We start from the raw sequence: 23,845 nt of genomic DNA, 5'->3' as shown, positions 1-23,845 counted from the left end.
GTTAAAGCTCTTGTGAATTTTCTCTTCAACACCATCAGAGCTAGGTAATGTACAAGCTTTGGTTCACAAAGTTTGTCGGCAGCTTCAGCCATACATGTCGTTATTGTGGTGAACTCAACAAATTACCGAAAGGCTTAAAATTATAAATACATATGTATACATTATATTTACAGTTTATTTACACGATTCCAAGTAAAAGGTGCATTGTCATTAAATCTCGCATTAAGGGCGACCACAACTGAAAATATACAAGCTCATATGCTTCACAAATTTTAATAACAGTTTGATTTATACGTCATCCCTACCCCGTTTGGGAGTTGTGCATGGTTGAAATATCTTGACAATTCACGGAACTGTCTACCTGGAAAATACCAAGGCAATAACTATAAGGCTATGAGAGTTTTGACGAGATTTATTATGGGCCAGCTCGAGACAGGGGGCCATCTTTTAGGGGCCAACTGCGGTCCGTAAAAATGCAGTTAAAAAAAGAAATTGACCTGCGCGCGCAGCCTGTACGGCCTCGTTACCACACAGAACGGTGAGTGTTATATAATAATCGTTTCTATATTCAGGACTTGGCAGTAACGTCAAAATCTGCAGGTATGTTAAAGCTCTTGTGAATTTTCTATTGAACACCATCAGAGCTGGGTAATATACAAGCTTTGGTTCACAAAGTTTGTCGGCAGCTTCAGCCATACATGTCGTTATTGTGGTGAACTCAACAAATTACCGAAAGGCTTGAAATTATAAATACATATGTATACATTATATTTACAGTTTATTTACACGATTCCAAGTAAAAGGTGCATTGTCATTAAATCTCGCATTAAGGGCGACCCCATCTGAAAATTTACAAACTTATATTCTTCACAAGTTTTAATAACAGTTTGATTTATACGTCATCCCTACCCCGTTTGGACGGTGTGCATGGTTGAGATATCTTGACAATTCACAGAACTGTCTACCCGGAAAATACCAAGGCAATTACTAAAAGGCTATGAGACTTTTGACGAGATTTATTATGGGCCAGCTCGAGACAGGAGGCCATCTTTTACGGGCCAACTGCGGTCCGTTGTCACAGTCTCACTTCTCCGGCGTGCTAGCTTCTCCGAAAAGGGAAATATCGCTTCAACGCGCATGCACAAAATTGCGCAGTGGTGTACATTTTCGTCAACTTTATTTGTGTGCTGAGTTCTTCGGGGTTGTACTGCTGCACGTAATATCTTAGGATATTTGTATGCATTGGTTACAGGGTACCAGTCGAATCCAGAATTTTCGTGGCGCGCACAACTCCCAATATGAACCCAAAAAGACTTGAAATGCACATGTATTTAATTAAAGCCGCATGGTTGCAAAAATAAAGACAAAATGGACCACGAACGAGCAAGGAACACGGACCAATGAGTTCGTTTTTCCATGAACACAACATGCATGATATGCTGGGAACACAAATCAGAATGCTTGCAAGACCATGGAATGACTTGACCCACAGGAAGTGTTACATAACACATTCTTGGGTGTCCCTCATGGGCTTGGGTAGACTTCAGAATACAGCCCGCGGAAAAGTAAGCACAGCGGACACATGAGCAGGTATCGTGCTCATGTAACGTGCACTGTAACGTGCTCAACTGTCCGCCAAATCGACCCGGAGAAGCTGGCACGCCGGAGAAGTGAGACCGTGACACCGTAAACATGCAGCTAAAAAAAAGAAATTGACCTGCGCGCGCAGCCTATAACGGCCTCGTTACCACGCAGAACGGTGAGTGTTGCTGGTGCTATTTTTGTCTTTTGATGATGTACGCAACATGTTTGCGGAGACAGTACCCTTCATCCAGTCAAGTATCCGTTCGGGTTCAGTGGCGGATCTGGATTTATGGTGTACGTGTGTTCCATCAGCTGGAGAGAACAACATTGACCGGGGGAGCGGGGGAGTGGGTGACCGTTGGAGGCTAAGGTTATTTCCAAGTGTCCCAACCATTTTGGCCGGGATTGTAGCTGCTGGTTTGACATCAACACATGAGACCAAAAGCCTTCTGTGCAGTGCACAATGATTTTTAGTAACGTTATGACGAGAAACGTATAAAGCTGTTGGCTGGTACCGAAGGGTCAGCCTCGTGACTGCCACTGACTTTCTAATCGACTCACTGATTTGCTGTCACTTGAGAACCGGGTAGTGCTATCGTGTATGATTCCCCCGTTTTGCCAATGAACGATCTTTACCGGCTAATAGACCTAAGACCCAATGACGTCACACTTTTTTGTGCGCGTACATGAGCCACAGACATGAGCACATAATGTGTAATGTAGACAGCGCCCTCATGGGTTAAAAATAATGGAATTACTCTCCCGAGAAGAACCATGTAAGGGTACAGCAGCAGTACCAGTAAATCGACTGAATAAACCTCAGTGATAATGGACGCGGAACGCCCAAATCTGAGACAAATATTAACGTACACAATTCCACAGGGATGTCTAAGCGCCGTGGCTAACTCGCAAACGGCGAAAGGTCAATTACGCGCACTTCCAAAAATATTTAATATACTCGCAACTCTCCAAAGTGTTTGAGACACCCATCAAATTAGATCTTTTTACATCATCTTTCATTTGCTCTTCAGCTTTTGGGTGATAACACATTTCATGACTTTTGGGAGAAAATTCCATCCAAAGATGATCACCCCTAAAAATAGTCCTGTGGCCCATCGCCATTTTGAAAAAATGATGCCTGCGCTCCATTGCGAAATAGAGCAGTTTTACTGCTCAATTTGATCCGAATTTCACAGAAATACGACTTCGCAGTCCTGTGTACGGCTTCCACCCTGCTTTTTACAAACCTTCAAGTTCATTGCCCACAAAATGCTCTAATAGCAAAAAGAAATTAGGGCATTTAAATCGTGATTTGGCCCGCAGACAATTTTTGGGCCTATTTACCTGTCGGCACCCATACCCTACCCCTCCAAAACACCCTTATAGTACGGAGCTCTGAAGGTGCCATCCAAGATGTTGAGGTCCTGACATCAGTTTTCACGGAATGATCGCATCTTTCAAGTTTAAAAGATGTCAACATCCTGAGATACTTTATCACGGAATGATGACATCGTAAAAATAGGATGTCGACATCCTCAAACAATTTATCAAGGAATAACGACATGTCGTCGACATCCCAAGTGTAGGATGTCGACAACCTAAAGAAACAGATCGCGGGATGACGATTCCTGAAAGTTGGATTGCTTTCTCATAACTCCAATAAAAAGCATTCGAATTTATCTCAGGTTATCGACATTTGATTTTGAGGATGTCGTCATCTTGGAATTAACTACCTTAGGATGCCAACATCCTACTTTTAAGATTAGATAATCTCTTGATACATTCTCTCGGGATGTCGACATCCTACTTTCAAGATGTTCTCATCCTCGTTGATATATTGTCTCACGATGTCGGAATCTTACTTTCAGAATTGTGCCACCCTTGGTAAAGTATCTGAGGATGTTGACATCTCTCTTAAAACATGTCGTCATCCCTTAATAACTTATCTCAGTACCTCAGGATGTCGACATTTTACGTGTACGATGATGCCATCCAGGAATAAAATAATGTCAGAATCTCACCACCTTGGATGGCATCTATATTATCGAAATGACAGATTTTTAGAAATGCGGGTATAACTTGAGAAAAGACCGAGGATTTTTTACCAATGTTGCAAGTCAACAAATGAAGTGCACACGTGCCAGGCTTTGTGTTCACACTTCATGTACTCAGCACAAGTCAGACGGCAACGTTGTTGCATCAGCCATGGCCCAGAAAAAAAATAGCCGCCACTGTGTGATATCAAAACCGGCGGTGTCCTACATTTCATTAAATAATAAAATCGTATGAAACGATAAAAGTCTGCAACAGATACTCCCAGTTGTACCTAATTCTTGAATCCAGGGGCGTAATTCCTGGGCGATGGGGATATACCCCCCCCCCCTTGACCGGTTCATGTACCCCCTGGAGTTTTGTGGTGTTCAGCCCACCTCCCCCGCTCCCCCCCCCCCCCTCCCTTTTCAAATTTCCACGGCCAGGCATTATGGTCATCCCCCATTCCCACCACCCCCCTACGCGTCTGCTTGAATCAAAACATTCTTTGCGCCCGAACATTCTTTGTGCTTAATCGTAGTTCTAGTCGAACTTTCTATTATTTTATATCAAGGTGAATGCTGTTAATGATATATCTGTGTACTCGAGACGTTGGGTAGGGACTGTTGAGATATTTGTCAAATTTCCAAAATAAAATAATAATAATATCAAGAAGGTCATTTCGACCTGGTTGAGGAAAAATTGCAGGTAGGCGCCACAGTCACGGCAAGGTCCATATACGTACGTCATTATTGTCATTGACTGTCACGGTTATTTCCACTCACATCAGTAAACACCTAGCGGGGTAAGGTTTAATTAGTATTGGAAGGAACACCATTAAAATGGTAGCCTTGTTCAATGCGGTCTCTCGGCTTTTTGTCGAAGGGAGATAATCGGGCCCTGCACCCACAATCAACGCAGCTACGTGCGTGTACGACCCTTGTCCGTACGAACGGCTAACACAACCAGCAAGCACACACACGTGAGTACGGACTGTACGCATGGTGTAATAAGGCAGTAAATGTAGGCCTACTGTGTTCTGCGTGTGGGTGTACGTACGTGCGTGTGGGGGATATACGCGCCGCGTGGCCTGTCGAACGCGGACTAGCTCATGCATGTACATGTACTGTGTGTGCATGGCTGTTGTATATATGTACGAGTACGTGTGTGTACATGTACGTGCGTACGTGCAAGCATAGCCTCGCTGTATGGTACAAGTTACTTTCTCACTAGCAGCGTACGGGCATCGATATGTGCACGCAAATATGCCTTGCCAAGTTGAGTAGGGATTTTCTTATCGGCGAATTTTTTTTTATCGGCGAATCGATAAGCCCAACGCCTTGGTCAAGGCTATTAAAATGGACGATAGATGTACTATCCCAAAAGCAATTCTAGCCATAATGGTAATGGACCTCGGCACTATTTCAAACGTTGATGAAATTATGTACTGCTCGTGCGTGACGTGTTCGCAATCCGGCTCACGATGCGACACGCGGCGTCTGACCGTGTTGCTCAACCAATTTTCATTAATGATGCCTTTACTCATCTTCAACTGCACTGTACTACCTTTCACTACAGGTATAAAGTCTCACTGTGTGATCTTCCATCCGTCAGACAGAACTCTGTATTCAACAGGTGCCTGCATTCAGCCAGTTGGGTTTGTCTGTAAACTGTCTGTGAGACCCTAGACTTAGTAGAACGGACATCGTTCTTAACAAAGAACTCTGAGGAACGAATCATTGAAACTGGCGCCTGGATTACATTGTTTTATTAACATTAGGTAAAGGCGTGATAATCCAAGATGGTTGTCGACACGAGTCACTTGAACTGTTCAGATCTATACCAACTGGACCTATCAGATGATGTCAAGCGGGCCTCTACCTACCTGAACAACCAAGGATCGCGAGCAATAATCCTGGGCATCATGACCCTAACCTTGATCGTTGGTGTGCCAGGGAATGTATCGTTCCTTGTGGCTGTGGCTCGGGTGGCTTACATGAAGACCATCACTAACATCTTCTTAGTCAACCTAGCCCTAACTGATATCCTTTTCTTGGTGAAACACTGTCACCAGTTACCTGTTGTACCTGCCGGCCCCGGTGCGTAGTCACATTCATTCCCTGCTCAACGTTTGGTGTCCTGTTGCTGTCTCGATATCGTTCCTGACTTATTTTACCTCCGTTTCGACAGTGACTCTGGTAGCTGTCGAGCGCTACAACGCAATTTGCCGGCCGCTGAAGCACCTGGCTGTCAACACCAAGCGCCGGGCGGTCAAGCTTGTCCTGGCCACCTGGTGCGTGGGCTTGGCCTTTACCTGCCTCGCCGTCTTGCAGTACGCCGACCCGGTCCGTATCTGCGTCACCTGGCCTAGCGATGGTAACGACACCGAGAAATTCGCCGATCTGCCAGACATCATCGGCTTCTGTCTGCCGTTAGCACCTTGGGCTCTGGTCGTGGGCAACCTGGCCTCATCCGTACCGTTCATGATCGCGCTGGCTGGCAATGCATTCATGTACATCCAGATCATCCGTACTCTCGGCAACCGCCCCGTCACTCAGAATACCGGCCAACGGCAGATGGTGCTGAGAGCTCGCCTGGTCCGCAACCAAGTCGCCCGCATGCTGGTCATCAATGGCACGGTCTTCTTCCTCTGCCAGTGTCCCTATGCCTGCATCAATTTCGTCTACGTTGCCGGCTTTATCAAAGGACTGTCCTTCTTGGAAGTGAACGATCTTCAAAATAACTTGAGGGTTTTTAGTCATGGTCTCCTGTTCTTTAACTCAGCTGTCAATCCTATAATATATTACGCTATGTGCCCAACTTACCGTAGCGCTGCACGTACGGCATTTAGTATTAGAACGAAATCCTCGTCAGACGGATAGGCACAAGTTAGTCACTTTTAAGCTGCATTTTAAGACTCGGCGTACATATGCGGTAAGAGTGCATTGTTTAGGTGCACAGTGTATTTTGAACATACTGTATTCTATCACACTGAATCCCAGCCCAATTATAGTCAGAACAAGGAATAAGTCTTTTATCAGCATATTTTACTTTAAAAATCGATAGGATCAACCAACTCTTTTTACCCTCATAATATCTGTATAAGGATACCAAACTGGTATATCAGTGATATATCAGTTGAAGAAATGAGGTTGCTCTTACGAATGCATGTGAAAAAAACCCCAAAAGTGAACATCAAGTGTTGTTAAAGGATCATTGTCAACAAGCTGACTTGCTTTACAGATCGTACTGGTACGGGTTCCAAACATTTTTTGAAATAATTCAGTCTGGCTTGATGACACTTGAAATTCATTTAAAAATGTAGGTGATTCCAAACGATTAGTCAATTGACTCATTTGAAAATATAAAACGGTGTTACTGACGAAGTCGTGTTTCGTGATCAAAAAGGTGAATGATGCGCTGAGCTGAAACTTTAACAGATGAGGTTTTGAACATTCGTCTTTGGATTTTGAGAGGTGTAATTGTCGGAAAAGTACAAAGTGCATGAAAAGTAAATGATTCTATATTCCCTCGGCTCATTGCGTGGAACCCGCGGTCAAAATTGATAGAAGCGCAACTAAAATGTATTCACATGGTGCTACCGCAAATATTGTGGTCAGGCCAACGTGCTGTGTGGAAATGCAATTAACAAAGCTATCATCGGTCATATCTTTTGAAGTAATTGTTCTTGAGAACCCCAAATGCTTTTTGAAGCTTTTCTTTTCAATTTGTTCCGAATTACATTCTTTGCAGGTTCCGAATTACATTCTTTGCAGATTCCTCATTCACATTCAGTTGGAGGCATTCGTTAAGACTTTGTAGCATTAAACCGAATTGTGATTTGTTGCAATAACTTTTCTATTCACACTAGCCATATTACATAACTGTACAAACTGTTATTAAATTTAAAGTGATTACAAAATTAATCATTGAACTGCCGATTGTAAACTCATTAATTGCATACTTGTACATAATAAAATAGATACGTCTTGGGTTTATCTACCATTCATAAACACCTAAGACGACTCACTCATTCCTATTGGTCGAAAGCCCGTCACTTTGGTGATTTTAAACTGCTGATAAAACACCGGCTGGTTTTAAACACTTTATTCCTGCACCGCTGCGTTCTACGCCACGCACGCGCGGGGGACATAGCATAGACATTGACAGAGGGGTGTTTCACAAAAGAATGAGGTAAAATTGTTGGGGAAAAGGCTGGAAAATTCGCTTTTTTTTGTCTTGTTTAGATGTTTTGACTGAGAGGTATTTATGAATGGTAATGGGTTGGCCGGTATTGAACAAGTACGTGGACGCAGCTAATGGCCGTCGTCATTATCGTTTATCTACTTGTTTAAAACTGGCAAAATCATTTGTATTCCCTTAGTAAGAACTTGTGTTTCAGAGACTGTTTTGTAGGTTTATAGGCTTCAATGTTTATATCTCAACTTTTAAAGGTGAGGGCTGAAACAAAAACATTTATGTAGAAATGGCGCATGTTGGCACTCGTTGTCAATATCAATGATGCATGGATTTTTAATTACAAAAGTAAAGGCAGAGAAAGTAAATAAAACGAGTTGTGTTATACATGTTTTAATACATTCCATTATGTATTATAATTCATCCTGATTTATACATTCAGTTTATGAATCCTGAGAAAGTAACTGTCTTGCGAAACAATCTTAGAACAAAGTGTCATGGGACTATTTTAGTACATGTTGTGTATTTATATTCTTCACAAAAGTGTTTCTGAATATCTGACTGCTTTTTTCCTTTTAATTAACATAGTCCAGCTAAATGAAGGGACGAAGGATGCTCGGATTCCATTGGCTACCTAAAAATAGATTTAATCACTGGAATAAATTCTAATGGACTCTCAAAAGAAAATGAAAGCTCTAATTTGATAAGGAGCGACATTTTGATCATGGAATAATAAATTGTTCAAGCTCCCAAGACTAAGATACAGAATATGTTATGCAAAAAACTACTCTACCACGTAATTGAGCCTAATTTCCAGTGACATGCATTTTTAGGGAGAACTTACAGAGGTGCCCTTTCAATTAGAATATTTCTTCAATATCAGTTATCACATTAATGTATATATCTCTGACAAATATAATATAGTTTTTTCCCATAAACGATTGATATTTTGATTAGTGGAGTGCTTGCAATTTCAGGGCAGAAGGAAATATACACTTTAAAATATTCGAATTGTAAAGGAATACTTTATAAAAGAAAATTACCACCATTTACCCGTTCGAAAATGAAATATAATATCAGCATCTGCACGTTCGCTACTAAAATCGAGTCGGTGCCATGTGCCAAAACACAAGTTTACTGTTGACCGTGTAGTTGGTGATAATTTATTATGTTTGGTGAACGTGTATAGTTGGTGCACAGCTCCATGGTTGGTGATACATAGCTGCGACTCAACGAGTCTTGTCTCTCCGTTAGTTTGTTCGTTCGTAACAAACGATCAGCGTGCAAGCGGCGCCTGTGCACTGTACATCACCCTGGCAAACTCCTGCCTGAGGCACTGTGTCACTTGAATGGGTCTCCAGGGAGGACAGAGTTGCATTATCGAGGTCACTATTAAAGTTTGCATTGATAAATTACATGGCACAATCACGTCACTCATGCACGAACACAAACTCATTGGCCTGCAGCTTCCGAGATCATCTCGAGCTTGTTTTATTTTTGTTTTAGTGGAGTGCTGTGACCTCGTGGTTTATGGGCATTGGATTCGTGGTCTGCGGGTAAAGCTGCAGGTTGTGTGCTCGTGTCCAGCCAGGAGTCATGGAACAACACTCTAAAAAAAAATTAAGCAAATAACCGTTTATCGCTTTTTACAATTTAAAAAAAATAACAAAAAGGTCATTATTCAACTTGATACCATTTGACCGTTTAACAAAACTGTAAAACGACAAAACGGTCAATGGTTCGTTGACTGTTTTTGTTTTTGAGGAAATCCAAAATGGTATAACGAAATAACGGTATGTACCAGGATTTGTGCCCTCGGAAAAGGCCTGTATTCAGTCATTGCTTCTCTCCACCCAGTTGTAATGTAAATTGGTACGTGTGAGGGCAGAGATTGCTAGTGTAGTGGATTTAGCTGCTCAGTTGCGCCGAAATGGCAGCATCGAGCTGTGTACTCCCCAGGGAGCTGAGGTGGTGTTAGGAATGTTTCATGGGCCCGATGAGCAGGGGTAATAATGATGTAGCGCTTTGACCACCAGTCCTTGTGGATACGTGCGCTTTATAGATACTCACGTTTATTCCACTAAATGTACCATTAAGGAGACATGTTGTCGTAATTTGTTCGAACGGTGGGAGACATCGGTCATTAGGGAGACATTTTCATGTCTCCCAGTCATGTCACAGCCCCCGATCGAGGCAACATTTTGCCGTTGCAATTAGGTTTTTTTGTTAGTCGTACGTTGTCTAATTGGTAAACATACCGAAATTCGTTAAAAAAAAAAGGACAAGAGAATATTGGGTGAGGGCAAATTTGAAAAATTGTGTGCACAAGTCTATGAGAATGTCTCCCAAATGTTCAATCCCAGATAATTATAATTATTATTATTAATATTTATATTATTTTGTTTTCGAACCCGTAGATGGTGATATGATTGTATGCATGTTCCCCTAGAAGTAGAGCAACTATTTGTCAGGAATTCCGGTTCAAATTCCGGTCTCTAGCTGGGACCTTTCATTGCTACAAATCCTCAAATGCAGACAGATACTTGAGGGATAATACAATAGTGATGTTTTTTATGGTCGGCGTAGGCAGTTTGAGCCTCTTTATTTACTGGCCTGAAACCTTAAACCGTGACTGCACAAGCAAAACGAAACAGAAAACATCCGTTGAGCAGTTAAAGAATCATGCCATAATTTGGTCGTGTCACCTCTATGATCACCTCAATTAGTGCTGATTAGGAGGAAATAAATGGTGCGTAAAATGCCCAAGGACATGCAGGGACTAGTAGTGATTATTAAGATTACAAACTGCCAGCAAGAGGTCTTAATACCCCCATTACAAAATTACTTCCCCGCACAAATAACCCAATCAATTCTACTGTCCGTCAAATTAGCATCCAAATGACTCAGCACGCTGGTAGGCGATTTCTGTGTGCGGCCGGTATTCGAAATACGAAAATGACCCTGTTGACATAGGCCCTACATAGGAATATTGCAGGTACATAATTCAGATTAATGGGCATTTGGATTTGTAAGTCAAGCACAATCCATTGTTTATAGGCCTAGCAGTTGCAGGGAATAATCAAATCCACTAGGCTACTTGTCACATCTACATTCAAGAATTCTCTCCCCCTTTTGGCTTCCGTCGTGCATTGAATTCACAGGGTGGATTGTGTACCTATCCTATTTCTAAGGTCTGATTGAAAGGAAACTAACCTAATTTCCTACCGTTCCCGAGAAGAGACGGAAAAACCGGCTGTTTATCGGACACGGCGGACATTTTGTGGCACACGTATTTCTAGCCGTGTCCATTCAATACCAATAAAGAACCAAAACACAGATGTTGCCCCTCGAATTGTACCGAATGCAGGATTCACAGCTAGTACCCAACAGCTCGATTTTAACATTGTGACCCCCGAAATTCGTTCTGGCATGGTTCTTGCAAGAATAACACAAAATCGCCCAGTTTTTTTTTAAAAGGATGGTTCGGTGGACGTTTATATCCCACTTTTAAACGCTCTTTCAAATTAATATCATTTTTTTCTGTAGCTCAATTAGGCGCATTTATGGACTTATTGTCCCTTTAAAGCAATGGGATGGAAAGGATTATTGCATTCAAGATTTTAACCATGTGGTCCAAGAATTTACTGAGAGAAATCGTCTAAATATTCTTCAAAGCTACAGTTTTTAATTTGATGACAAACAGAAATAATAGTCATGTTTATGTATTGAATCCTTTCTTGCTTTTTCAACAAGAGGCAAAAATATTTGGCTTTTAATAGTCAACTGCCTGATGCCACTTGCACCCACATGTGTCGTCAATATGCTTGAACAATTGTTCGTAAATTCTCCTGTTTGTGATACAGTGTGCAAGTTATGATGTAATTATGTGACATCAAAGTTTGCAATTTGAAAGTGAGACACGCAATAGTCGAATAACATGTCCAAAGACACAAGTACAGCTGTGTCAGTCAAAAGTCTATGAATGCATTGGGGGCATATTATAAATGAGTATTCTCCATTAAGCGATGATTTCTGTATGCTTCACAGGTGATGGATTGTTCCCATCGAATTTGCTTCAACGCCAAAGCAAAAGACTAGTCATAACAGTAGCCTATTATTGCGAATATGATGATCGTATGCAATAATGTCTGCTTCGTGATATATGATCACGAACTATAAGCCCCTCTTTATCTTTACGAGTGAGGACCATTCAATTTTTCATTTTGATAAAAAGCTCAAAACTGATTTGTCTTGAAACGAGTTAAAATGCATTGCTTTGGCTGTGATGATCATTCGAATTCGGCCTTCATTATCGACATGGTATTTTTTTAAGACGGCCAGGATCACATTCATCACACTGTACAGGGTGGATAAATAAAAAAACGAAACCTAGATATTATTGCTAATTAGAACAGAAGTAGGGCACATGTGAATCAAAGGGAGATATCCTCTGTTAGGGTTGAATCTCCTCTTTAAAATGACACCCTGGTCATGTCCTTACATTCACGGTTGACTGAGCAGTGACCAATTTTATGAAAGGGTCTATTTAGAGAATTACACCAATCGTGGTTAAAATGGTCATTCGTTAAAACTATAAAATAGTAATTCAGTGCCTTTTCCCCTCCCTTTCCACTCATATTAAAGATGTCATTCCCGTGCTATTTTCGAGTTTCACAAGAATTCCTTTTCGTAATTTCTAGCAATAGAAAAGTTATTCACTTTTGATGAGACATCGACCGAAAAATACAAATCGGCCCTCGTTTAGGCCAAAAAAAAAGTCTCCGGTTTCTGGTATGCGCGCGCGTCGCCGTAGCCATGCGCGTCGGCAAAATGGAAAAGTTTTTTTTTTTCAATAAAACCGCCAAACTCACTGGTTTGACTGGAATCCTGCTGCTGCACAATTTTAACGTGTTTTTAGATGGGGTCATGATCGAGAATAAGCTTTATGTGGCCTCTCTGGACTCCCATATATTTGCACTAAGTTTAGCCGGGCACCATTTGCAGTCATCAGCCGACATTTGAAGCAAAAAAAAACAGGTAAAAAAAAAATTAAAAAGCCGCGTCGCCGCACCACTTTTTGGGCAAGCTCCATACCAGAAACCGGAGACTTTTTTTGGCCATAGATATTGAATAAATATTTTACAAAATTTGAAATTGAGGCCTGGACAATAATTCCGTTCCGTGAGTTAGGCTAGTTCCCGCCCCATAATCAGTATCGATAACATATGGACCGGCAGCCAGTCTGCTCGCAAGTTTGTAACCAAAGCTAAAGCCTATTTTCAGACGGTTGCAAACGCCCCGCCCCCTCCCAAAAGGGGGGGGGGGTCGAATTTGTTGAAGAGAATGGGGAATGCAAATATACATAACATATCAAAGTTATCAAAAATTACTATTTTTGAAAATTAAACGACTTTGCATTTTGATAAGCAACGTGGCTCTGCGTTCAACTTAAGAAGCCTGAAAACAACCCGAATTCCGGACAAATTTTTCTGATGGTGCGAAGCTAGACTAATGGGACGGTTTATCCGGTCAAGAAATCTTCGAATTTCCGGCAAATTGATGGAAGACATGATTGAAACGTATAACGAAAGCATTGGACAATAATGCCTTTTAGTTCAACTTAAGAAGCCTGAAAACAACCCGAATTCCGGACAAATTTAATGATGGTGCGAAGCTAGACTAATGGGACGGTTTATCCGGTCAAGAAATCTTCGAATTTCCGGCAAATTGATGGACGACATGATTGAAACGTATAACGAAAGCATTGGACAATAATGCCTTTTAGTGCTTAAGTAGTAAAATTGTCTCTTGAGAGATCGTGCCGTGAACCTCCCATTGTACCCGCCGATTGGGTCCAACTCGGGCGCCACATGATCCCTTTTGTGAAACACATTTGTCTGTGCGTGAAGGCGGAAATTTGTAACCACAATCCCAAATTTTCTGGGACTCGATAATGCTTACTAGACCTTATATTGCCGTGCAGTATTATTAGCTATTTGTTCCTAAATAGTGATATCCATTTCCGCAGCAGTTTTGTTCTTCTACCTTGGCAAAATTGTTGCATTGGATTTCTATCAGTGCATATAAAATGATATATATATATATATATGTGTAACGTAATGAATTACATATATCAATTCCATGGTAACTTGCGACACATTAACGGGGGTCTTCCGTCAACTGTCTGCCTTTTTTCTTTGAAGTCAAAGCATTTAGGTTTCTCATACACTTGAATTAAGGCCAATAAAATACTCGGTCTCTGGTCAGCGCGCGCGTCGTTTTTAATCATGCGCGTCAACCTTATTTTTCTTCAAATTAACCATATAGAAATTAACACGGAAGCTACACCAGCGCCCTCTAGTACCGCACCTCCTCAAATTTTTGTACCAAGGAGCACCAAGGAATGAGGAAATTGCACCAAGGCAATTGATCGAGGGCACCAAGGCAAATTATGGAGGACACCAATGTATAATGAGAACACAAAAAAGCAAAATAGTATCAATTGTCTGTACAATTCAAGCTTGGGGAAAAAAGCCACCAAAAAAAATTAAAAACCGCGTCGCCGCATTAATTCCGGAACTTCGGTCTGACCAGAGACCGACAATTTTTTTTTAGCCTAAGTCGGAATAACTATAAGTTGGTGTTTAAAAAAAAAGAGGAAAAATCACAAAACCCGCTTCGATCTCGGCCAAAATGGTTGGGACACTTCCTGAGCCTCCCACGGTCACCCACTCCCCTGTTTCCCCGCTCCCCCCCCCCCCCGCTCCCCCGCTCCCCCGCTCCACTGATGATGTTGTTCTCTCCAGCTAATGGAGCACACACTGCGCAATGAGAGACAAAATATTGAGTGAGGACCGAGGTGTTGGAAGCCCTGCGAGATTTGGCCGGGATTGTAGTTTACATCTTGCCAGAACCGCGACAAGTTACACTGAAAAACGTGTTAGTGTCGTCATATTTATATACTTATTATAAATCTACGAGTGTCGTAAAACAATGCGCGCGCACTGTTGTGTTGACGCAGATGACTGTGTAAATGTAAATGTATCTGTGCAGAGCATATACAGTACATTCATGTAATTTCAAAAAGTCAGAAAAAAATTTAGCTCCCCCCCCCCCATTTATTTTGGAAAAATATGCAATTGGCCGCATCTCTCTGGAACACCACTCAGATGAAAGTTATTGTTGCCCCCTTTAATTTGATACCATTTTGAGGTTGTAATGCTTGTAGTCCTGAAGCCTTCATAAAAGTTCACCCATGTCAACTTGTGCGCGGCGGTATTGCCCATTCGTGTATTATGTTGTTTCTTATCTTGTGGAAAGACTGGTATAATAGTTTTGATGCTCTTGGTGTTTTTTTTTTAATTCAGTGTGCTACACGTACACGCACCTTCCTTTTATTAAATTTTTTCCTTAGTTTCGATACTGAATTCAGAGGGCCAGGCAATTCAATCCAATTTGCAGAAAGTGGCTGATATGTTACATTAATAAAGTACAACTTACAGTTTAAGTACAAACTGGTAACATTTTGTTTCTGTATTACAAACAAAACACCTTAGATAGCGTTTTGGCATTTGTATATCGTTTACCTCTTGTCTCACCGAGACACATATCGCAATTATGCATTTTACTCACAAGGAACGGTTATGAAAATAAGCGTGAATGATGTTGTATAGACCTTCACAATTTACGCGTTCGTGAACTTGTTAGGGTTCACTGCACATTTTTATGGAGCGGTACGTGTTGTGGAATGCAAACAAATAGACGTGCCAAGTCCTCCGTGGTGTTTTGTGCTTTTTTACCATAGCCTGGGAGTGTTAATACATGTACCATTTATACTGAAGTATTAATTCATTTTATTTAGTTATGAAATCATTTCTCAGGCAAAATTCAAGGCAAAAGTATCAATTGCTACAAATGCGTGTACATGGATATACCATTCCGACTGTGTATTAACTTATTAAGCTAATTTTTGTTCATTAGCGGAGAAGGTGGGGCCATGGGCGCCACCCCCCCCCCCCCCACAACAACAACAAAAACAACGATTTTTGTTTTTAATTGGAGGAGTGAAGACACATGTTGACTTCGGAAATTAAGACTTTGCGTATCTTCCTCGCATGCTATAATATTACATGTAGAAATAGCACATGATCCTATATTGTTAATCCCCTTCCCCTTTTTTGAAAAAAAGAATAATCTAGCCCTCCTACCTCCACCAGAAAATATATTTCTGTATCCGCCCCTTATTTCGTCACACCTTCCAGCCGCAAACTTACCAACAATGAAAGTACTTGAACAAGTTTATCGGGAACATAGTTCATGACGTATTCTCCCCCGACAACTTCCATTTTGGCGGAACTTTAGTGAAAAATATTCGTGTCAGTAAGGTCTTTGGATTGTCATTTGATGCACAAATTGAACATACAAGGCTTAGTGTCTATTACCGATACCGAGGTTGAGATAAAGGTGAGAGATTGAGTTCAGAATTACCGTATGATAAACGCATTTTTGTAGGTTTTTGTTGATAATAATAATTTGAATTTTCAGGCCTAACCGTTGGAAGTCTGTTTCCATTGAAAGTGCGGTCACTGCTAAGGCTACGTTATACATGCACTGGCAAGGTGCACTAGACTGTGTAATGGACGGCTACACTTGCTGAAACCACGTCTGTGTGTGGTTTGTGTGTAATTGTGTGTGTGTGAAGGCATAATTCCGTGTATAGACAGGGGTTGATAGAGGCGAGAATTTATCAAGTAAATCGAAACAAAACCCTTATTTACCACGCTAAAACTTGTTATAGTGATTGTGTAAAGACTCATGAATATTCATGTGAACCACAATGGGAATTTCACCAAACAATGTCCTGGAATCTAAAGGCTGGAATTCAGTAGTTTTCCATTGTTCCATATTCATGTAGTGAATATCGGTCTAGGAGAATCGATTCTAGTTTAGATTTCGGTTGATCAGTATCGAATTTCGGTATTACTAGAAATATTCTTATTATAATCGTTCAACAGTAATATACAGCGACTATTTTTTACTCACAAAGTTTTTGTGATGTTTGATTTATCAGAGTGAAAGCCTAGTACCGAACCATTTTGAGAAGAAAAATCAGTGCTGATACATTCGCTGCATTAGGCCTTTGTTGGTTTTTTTTTTTTTTAATTTTTTCTAGAATATTTATGTCATACTGTCATATTTTGCAATGCGTACAACCAATAAATATACGTAAAATACTTATTTAATAACAAAGATGAAGCGGACAAAGAGAATATGAAGAAGTCTTATCGATGATTCTTTTCAGCAGTTCACATTAAATAGCCGAACTATTTGTAATACTACGTTATTTTTATTCCCTACTAATATTTACACTCATACTTCATTACAATCTTAATGGTAATATAACACACATGTATACAGGGTGAGTCAAAAAGAAAGTTACCCAAGTTAATGATTATTTACTTAAAAAGCAATCAAATTTGAAACACCAATGAAATATATCTAAAAGAGCATCTTCTTTCACTCATCTCAAAAAAAAAATACTCAAATATTGATCCATGCTGTCAGGAGTTATGAACGTTTTACTAAGAGAACCAATTTATATAGCTGTCAATGGAATTGCCATAGAGCTGGGTGAGTATTACAGATTACACGTCCACGTTTCATTGTACTCAATAGGCATTCATCGGTTCGTAGAACGGTAAATGATCAGTAGTGGACAGGCGAGTTTTGTGATTTTTTTATTGAAATAGACATAACTTGGAATAGAGTATGCAAATTACATTAAATTTCAAAGTTAAAAGTCAATAGGATGTACGTTGTCCCAATTGTTTGTGAGTGAAATGGAGCTAGCCAAATATTTTTAAAATATTTCTTTCTTTCTTTTTGACCAACCCTGTATAATATACAGGGTGGGTCAAAAAGAAAGTTTTTAAAAATATTTTTAAAATATTTCTTTCTTTCTTTTTGACCAACCCTGTATAATATACAGGGTGGGTCAAAAAGAAAGATTTTAAAAATATTTTTAAAATATTATAGTACTTAATTGATAATAATTGTTATAGTATAAGTCCTAAAGTTTTTTTTTAACTACTGTTATTCATTTGTACAGTTCAGCGCACTATAGCAATGACAACATCAGACAACATGACAACCATTTCGGCTGCTCCCAGGCCCACCGTGCTCAAGCCTACACCTGAAGGATCAGGATTGGATGCCAGGACCTGGGCAGTCATTGGCATTGGAATCCCGACTGTTTTGATAGCTTTGTTCGCCCTAATTCTGGGATTGTGTGAGTATGATTGGATAATCACTGCCTACCTTAAAATTGTTTCAGGGCAGAGGATCCGAGAGTTGGGGTGGGGGGGTGTGCAATGGACTGAGTAATCATTTTTTCTAAATGGGCAAATCAAGCTTTAATTTGATGTATGTCTTGATGACCTGTAAGACTCGTTAGTATTTTCCCCAATTTTGTTTGAGGTGGGGTATTATCATTGGTGCCTATGGGAATTGATTTACTGGTATACACCCGCAAAGGGTGCACAGTGCATACCTATGTTCCCCAGGCCCAATACCTATGTTCCCCCAAATCCTTAGGATAAGAGTTGCCCAATAACGGTTCTCCAACCCTAACCCTAACCCTAACCCCAACCCTAATCCTAAGGATTTTGGGGAACATAGGTATTGGGTAACATTGGAACTGGGGAATATAGGTATTAGGGAACATTGGGTAGACACCCTCCCCCCCCCCCGCAAACATAGTGGTCCCTACTCCGACGCAGGTAATTGGATATGTTTTAAATGTGTGAAAATACAATCCAAACTTAAAATTGTTTTTCGTAGGGATGCACACGCTCAAAATAGACAAAATATTGAAGTAAAAACATACAAGTTAAAGATTTATCTGGATTATAAAAAAATCGAATTCAAGAAAGAGCAGGGATAGTATATCTGTAAACATTATTTGAATTTCTTATATTCTCATTTACCTCATATGAAACACGTGGGAAAGGTTGTTGGTGACCTAATAATGGGTATTTCTTTTAATTATGGCATTGTCTTTCTTTTCATTAGTGAAATATTTGAATGGTGATAATGTCATCGGTAGACGTCGACAGCGGAGCACAACAGGTATGAAGTTAGTTAATTATTACATTGCCAAGTCTTTATACCTAAAAACGTTTTAAAGATTAATTAGTAGAGCTTTAACATTGTTTAGTTTTAATATTATTACGGTGCCAATTTAGGTTCATTTTGGTTAAAACATAAACGCACTGGGATACTTATTGGGGGAGGAACAACGCCTTTGGTGTCCAATGCCTAATAATTATCGGAGGGACATCCCCCCCCCCCCCCCCCGCTTTCTCAATCCAGATTTTGTTGAGGTTCTTTTATAGGCATTTATTTAAAAACACACTTTTTCCTATAACATAACTGCAAAGGACAATGCCTTAATCCCAAAGTAACTCTCGGATTGCATATTTTTTCAGGTCGTCGGCGTCACTCACGGAGCCAGGAAGAGGACAGTGAACAAGGGATACCACGTAATACAAGCATGCCTACTGCTCCGGCAGGTAAGTCCACACGCAGATCTACTTTTTCTTTTGCTTTGTACACAAAAGTTTGCCGGCAACTTTCAAAACTAATAAGGCTACGGTGGACCAATCAGTTGACATCCATTCTCATAGAAAAATATCTAAATTTGCTTTTGTGTAAAGAAAATGTATCAAAATGTTTTGCCCTGCGAACTGAATTGAAGAGGTTTTCAGATCGGGTTTTAATAGACAATGGTGATTTGGCTCTTGATTGACTTGCGATTTGACTGGTGATTTGACTTGTGGTTGAGCTGTGATTGACTCAATTAAACACAGTACAGTAGGGCTATCCAAACTATTGATCAATTTGATTCGTGATTTTGTCGATATATTGAACAAGGAATCCAGTTGTAACGGTTGGCGTATTTATTACTTTCACAGGAGAGACGAACGCTACTCGGTCAAAGTCAGAGCAAAGACGAGCTAAGCAAACTGCTGCAAGTAGGTGTAGGAAGGCTTTAAAAGAAATATACACTAGCACGGGTAGCTACGTGCAGATGCTTCCATGGGTCGATGACGACAAAAAGCATATTATGGACATCTACACAAAGTTACAATTAGAAAAGGGCGATACTGATTTAAAGGGAAAGGTAAAATCGTATTGGGATATTTTCAAACTGAAATCAAAAGAGGGTCATCCAATCATACGGGCAATTTTAAGAGGATGGGCTGGTCTAGGGAAAACGACTCTTATTGACAAAATTGCTTACGATTGGGCTTGTGGCTCTGTTGCTGCACTGAAAAAGTACAAACTTGTTTTTGTATTGAAAATGCATTCCCTGCAACAAAAGTCGGATGTGATCGACGCATTGTTTGATCAGTTATTAGATAAGAAGACCATAAATAGAGAGGATTTGAAATCCTTCATTACAGCCAACCCTGAGGACGTGCTGTTCCTGTTGGACGGATTTGATGAATTCATGTCGACCGAACTTGATGTGACGGAGTTCAGTTCGATTCTTAAAATGCTTAATCGAAAGGGAGAGTACAAAAAATGCAGTGTACTTGTGACAACCCGCCCCTCACACTATGACAAACTGGTAAAGAAGACTTTGATTCAGAAACCGTTTGCTGTTGTGAATGTTTTGGGATTTAGTAAGCACGATATTGAGGAATATGTACACAAATTTTACTCAGAAGAACCATCCAAAGCTGACGGACTTCTTCAGAGGATAAAATCCTCAGTTCTAACTGATTTGGCGTCAAGTCCCATGATGTTGTTATTGATGTGTTTGTTATGGAGAGAGAGTGCAACACTCCCTGACACAATGTTCCGTCTTTATGATAAGGCACTGTTTTACATATTTAAACGTAAGGGCATTACGTCAACAGAAGAAATATCAAGGCTTGTTATTGCAATTGGAAAGGTTGCTTTGGGCGGTCTTCTTTCATCTGATCAAAAGCTAACATTTCAAGAGGAAGATTTTGATCCGGATGTACTTGATTTGGCCATACGATCTGGCATCCTCACCAGTCAGAGAGTCTTTAAGGATATCGACACTTGTAAACGTGTTCATTTCATCCATAAGACTTTTCAAGAATTTTGCGCTGCGAAATGCTACCAAAGTTTAACATCGGAAGGCGAAACACAACCATTTCAAACGTTCTTCCTTCAACTGTCTGAAACAGCAGGGTTTGAATATCTACTGCGCTTTTGCTGCGGTGACAATGAAGGGCCACGTACAAATTCAATTTTGAATATTTTATCACATAAAGTCAAACGGGCAGGAGCTCTAGATGATAAACACTTACAATTAGCCCTGCACTGTTACTTTGAAAGTCAGAGCCAGACATTGCCACCGTTGGAGTTAATACACCACGTTATTGTTCCAACACTCTGTGTTGAAATTGAAAGCCGTGATGAATTGACATCGTTGATGTACTTCCTACACAACGTTACAGACCAAACACAAGATGGGGGGAATGCTTACCTTAACAACATACAATCACTGAGGACATCACCCGTCGCCTTTGGAACGTTAGGTGCAGAATTTGTGAATTATATGACTAGAATGGCAAATCTTCGTGATTTTCATATAAGTGCGGAGCATCGGCTATCGTTTTTTTCTTACAACTGTATACCTTTACTTAACTCTTGCCTGAAAGAAATGACGTCGCTTCAGTCCGTGACCTTGTTGAGCTGCCGTCTAATGCCGTATTACATGGAACTCGTTGTGGGGGGATTGAGTAGTATGCCCAACCTTGTTGAATTGGATCTGTCTGGCAATACCCTGCTTGCTGGATCACGTCGGTCGTGGTCGTACTTAACGGAAATTAAAACCCTCAACAAACTTGTCTTGCGTGTCTGCAATTTGTCAAGGAATGACATACAGCACATTGCCGTGGCACTGAGCAATATGCCCAACCTTGAAGAGTTGGATTTGTCTAAGAATGAGACCCTTGCTGGATCAGGTCGGTCATGGTCTCACCTAAAGAAAATCAAAACCCTCAAAAAACTGGTCTTGAATGACTGCAGTTTGTCAATGAAGGACATAAAGCACATTGCCGTGGCAGTGAGAAATATGCCCAACCTTGAGGGGTTGGATTTGTTTCGCAATACATGTATACCCTTGCTGGATCCGGTAGGTCATTGTCTTACCTAAAGGAAATCAAAACTCTCAAAAAACTGGTCTTGAATGACTGCAGTTTGTCAGGGAAGGACATACAGCACATTGCCGTGGCAGTTAGCAATATGCCCAACCTTGAAGTATTGGATTTGTCTTTCAATATCCTAACTGGATCAGGTCAGTCATTGTGTCACCTAAAGGACATCAAAACTCCCAAAAACTGGGCTTGAGTTTCCGCGATTTGTCAAGGGAGGACATACAGCAAATTGTCGCGGCACGATGACGTCATCTGCAGGATTGGTATTGGCAGTTAATGTTAGAAAATGACTTCCTCGACGAGACATTTTACGTGCATAGTTTTCGTACAATAGCGGAATTTTTCATAATTGTATCCAGTACCGAGTCGATCTCAAAGTACTTCAAATACATCGTGCATATAACAAAATAGGGCGAGATTGTCTGATTAAGACAAATAAGTCCATTGAGACCAGAAGAGCATGACTTTAAGTTCGTGGATGAAAATCATTTCCCTCACGAGAAATTTCATGAAAAAAAGGGTTGTTGTCCGGCACGTTTTGTCATCGATGCCGAGGAAGTTTGCCCGTTCAAGTTTGGCAAGTTTATCATGCCGACATCACAAATACTATGAGTAGTCTGAAGATTTACGTGTGCAGAGCCAGAGTACGAACGCCGGATATAGTATCCGCGCATGTAAATGTTATGCGAAGCATCGCGGCAGCCAATCGGAATCGACTTTAGAAATTGTATTGTCATTTCAGCCTCAGCTGTTGATTGGTAAATAATTGGCTGCCATATTTTTGTAGTACAACAACGGGTTACCGAAGACCTGATAGGAAGGCGCCCGCTGAACGATCAGAATCTGAAGGTCAACTCAATACAATTACAAGACGCAGTCTCGTTTTGCATAATTAATCGTCGAATCTGCACGAATATCATATGGACGCTATTGTGCACGCGGCTATTTCATAGACTACCCATAGCTGTCCTGCCAATTTTGTCAACCTTTATTAGAATACGACAACCGTTAAAATCGAAAGATTCCGTGTGTAATAATGACATATGTACGCTTCAATTTTCTTCCACTTATTTTTCCTTCTTAATTTTTCGGACCCCTTGTTAAACGACCAGTCCTTTGTTAGGTGATGTGGATTGCTTTCCGCAGAGCAAATTCTCTCTCAAACATTTTGTTCATCTCACCTTTACCACGTACAGAAAACAACCGTAGCATCTATTCAAGTTAATAAAATGGGTGATTTACATACAATTTCAAGGAGGAATGGCCGAACGGTGTGAACTTTCAAGAAATCACATGTTTTGAAAGATTTTAGTTGCAAGGAATTGAAATCCTCAAATAATCCCAAAGAATAAGATTGAAAATCTGAGCTTGGGGCCAAAGCGTTCGACCTTCATTGTGACTTTGACTTCGGGGGGGGGGGAGGTTTGCATTGTCAAAAAAGTATGGCTGCACAGATCTGTCAAGAAATAATGGAAAAACAATCTGCCTAAACAAAATGGGAGTGGGAGCCTCGTGGCCCTTATTCCCACCTGGGGCGGGGCACACGTACTCGAAGCGTGACGTCATTTATGTCTCGGGGCTTTTGGAAGATGAACAGCCCACAAGCAAAACCACACCCGACATAGATAGATCTAAATTTGCATAATAGCCCTAACAATCCTGAATCCTCCAATTTCAATACGATTTTGCACACCCCCTATAGGGAGATAGGGTTAAGGCAAAACTACATAATATTGCTACTCTACCCTGAATACAGTGCCTGCTTTGATTTTGCCCATAATTGGATGACCCTCTCCAATAAGAGCATTGCATAGAAGTGTAAACAATTATTGTTCTAT

General features: G+C 40.7%; 1 protein-coding gene and 1 pseudogene across 1 annotated transcript; both read left to right on the top strand.

Moving 5' to 3' along the window:
- The first annotated feature begins 4,993 nt into the window (after positions 1-4,993).
- LOC119730195 lies at positions 4,994-7,378 on the top strand (annotated as a pseudogene).
- Positions 7,379-16,153: 8,775 nt separating this feature from the next.
- LOC119730889 (NACHT, LRR and PYD domains-containing protein 3-like) lies at positions 16,154-23,624 on the top strand. The gene is made up of 5 exons (XM_038203954.1): positions 16,154-16,275; positions 17,921-18,100; positions 18,883-18,939; positions 19,299-19,382; positions 19,785-23,624. Exons 2-5 carry the CDS (start codon positions 17,938-17,940, stop codon positions 22,004-22,006), a joined length of 2,526 nt encoding a protein of 841 aa, XP_038059882.1. The 5' UTR covers positions 16,154-16,275; positions 17,921-17,937; the 3' UTR covers positions 22,007-23,624.
- The last annotated feature ends 221 nt before the right edge of the window (positions 23,625-23,845 follow it).

This window comes from Patiria miniata, unplaced genomic scaffold, assembly GCF_015706575.1.
Source record: "Patiria miniata isolate m_02_andy unplaced genomic scaffold, ASM1570657v1 HiC_scaffold_22, whole genome shotgun sequence".
Classification (NCBI taxonomy): Eukaryota; Metazoa; Echinodermata; class Asteroidea; order Valvatida; family Asterinidae; genus Patiria; species Patiria miniata.
Note: the sequence above shows the minus strand (reverse complement) of the source record. Positions and strands in the feature narration are given on the sequence as shown.

Coding starts and splice junctions, on each gene's coding strand:
- LOC119730889 (XM_038203954.1), top strand. CDS start 17,938: ATGACAACATCAGACAACATGACAACCATTTCGGCTGCTCCCAGGCCC. Junction 18,101..18,882: donor CGCCCTAATTCTGGGATTGT/GTGAGTATGATT, acceptor TCTTTTCATTAG/TGAAATATTTGAATGGTGAT. Junction 19,383..19,784: donor CATGCCTACTGCTCCGGCAG/GTAAGTCCACAC, acceptor TTACTTTCACAG/GAGAGACGAACGCTACTCGG.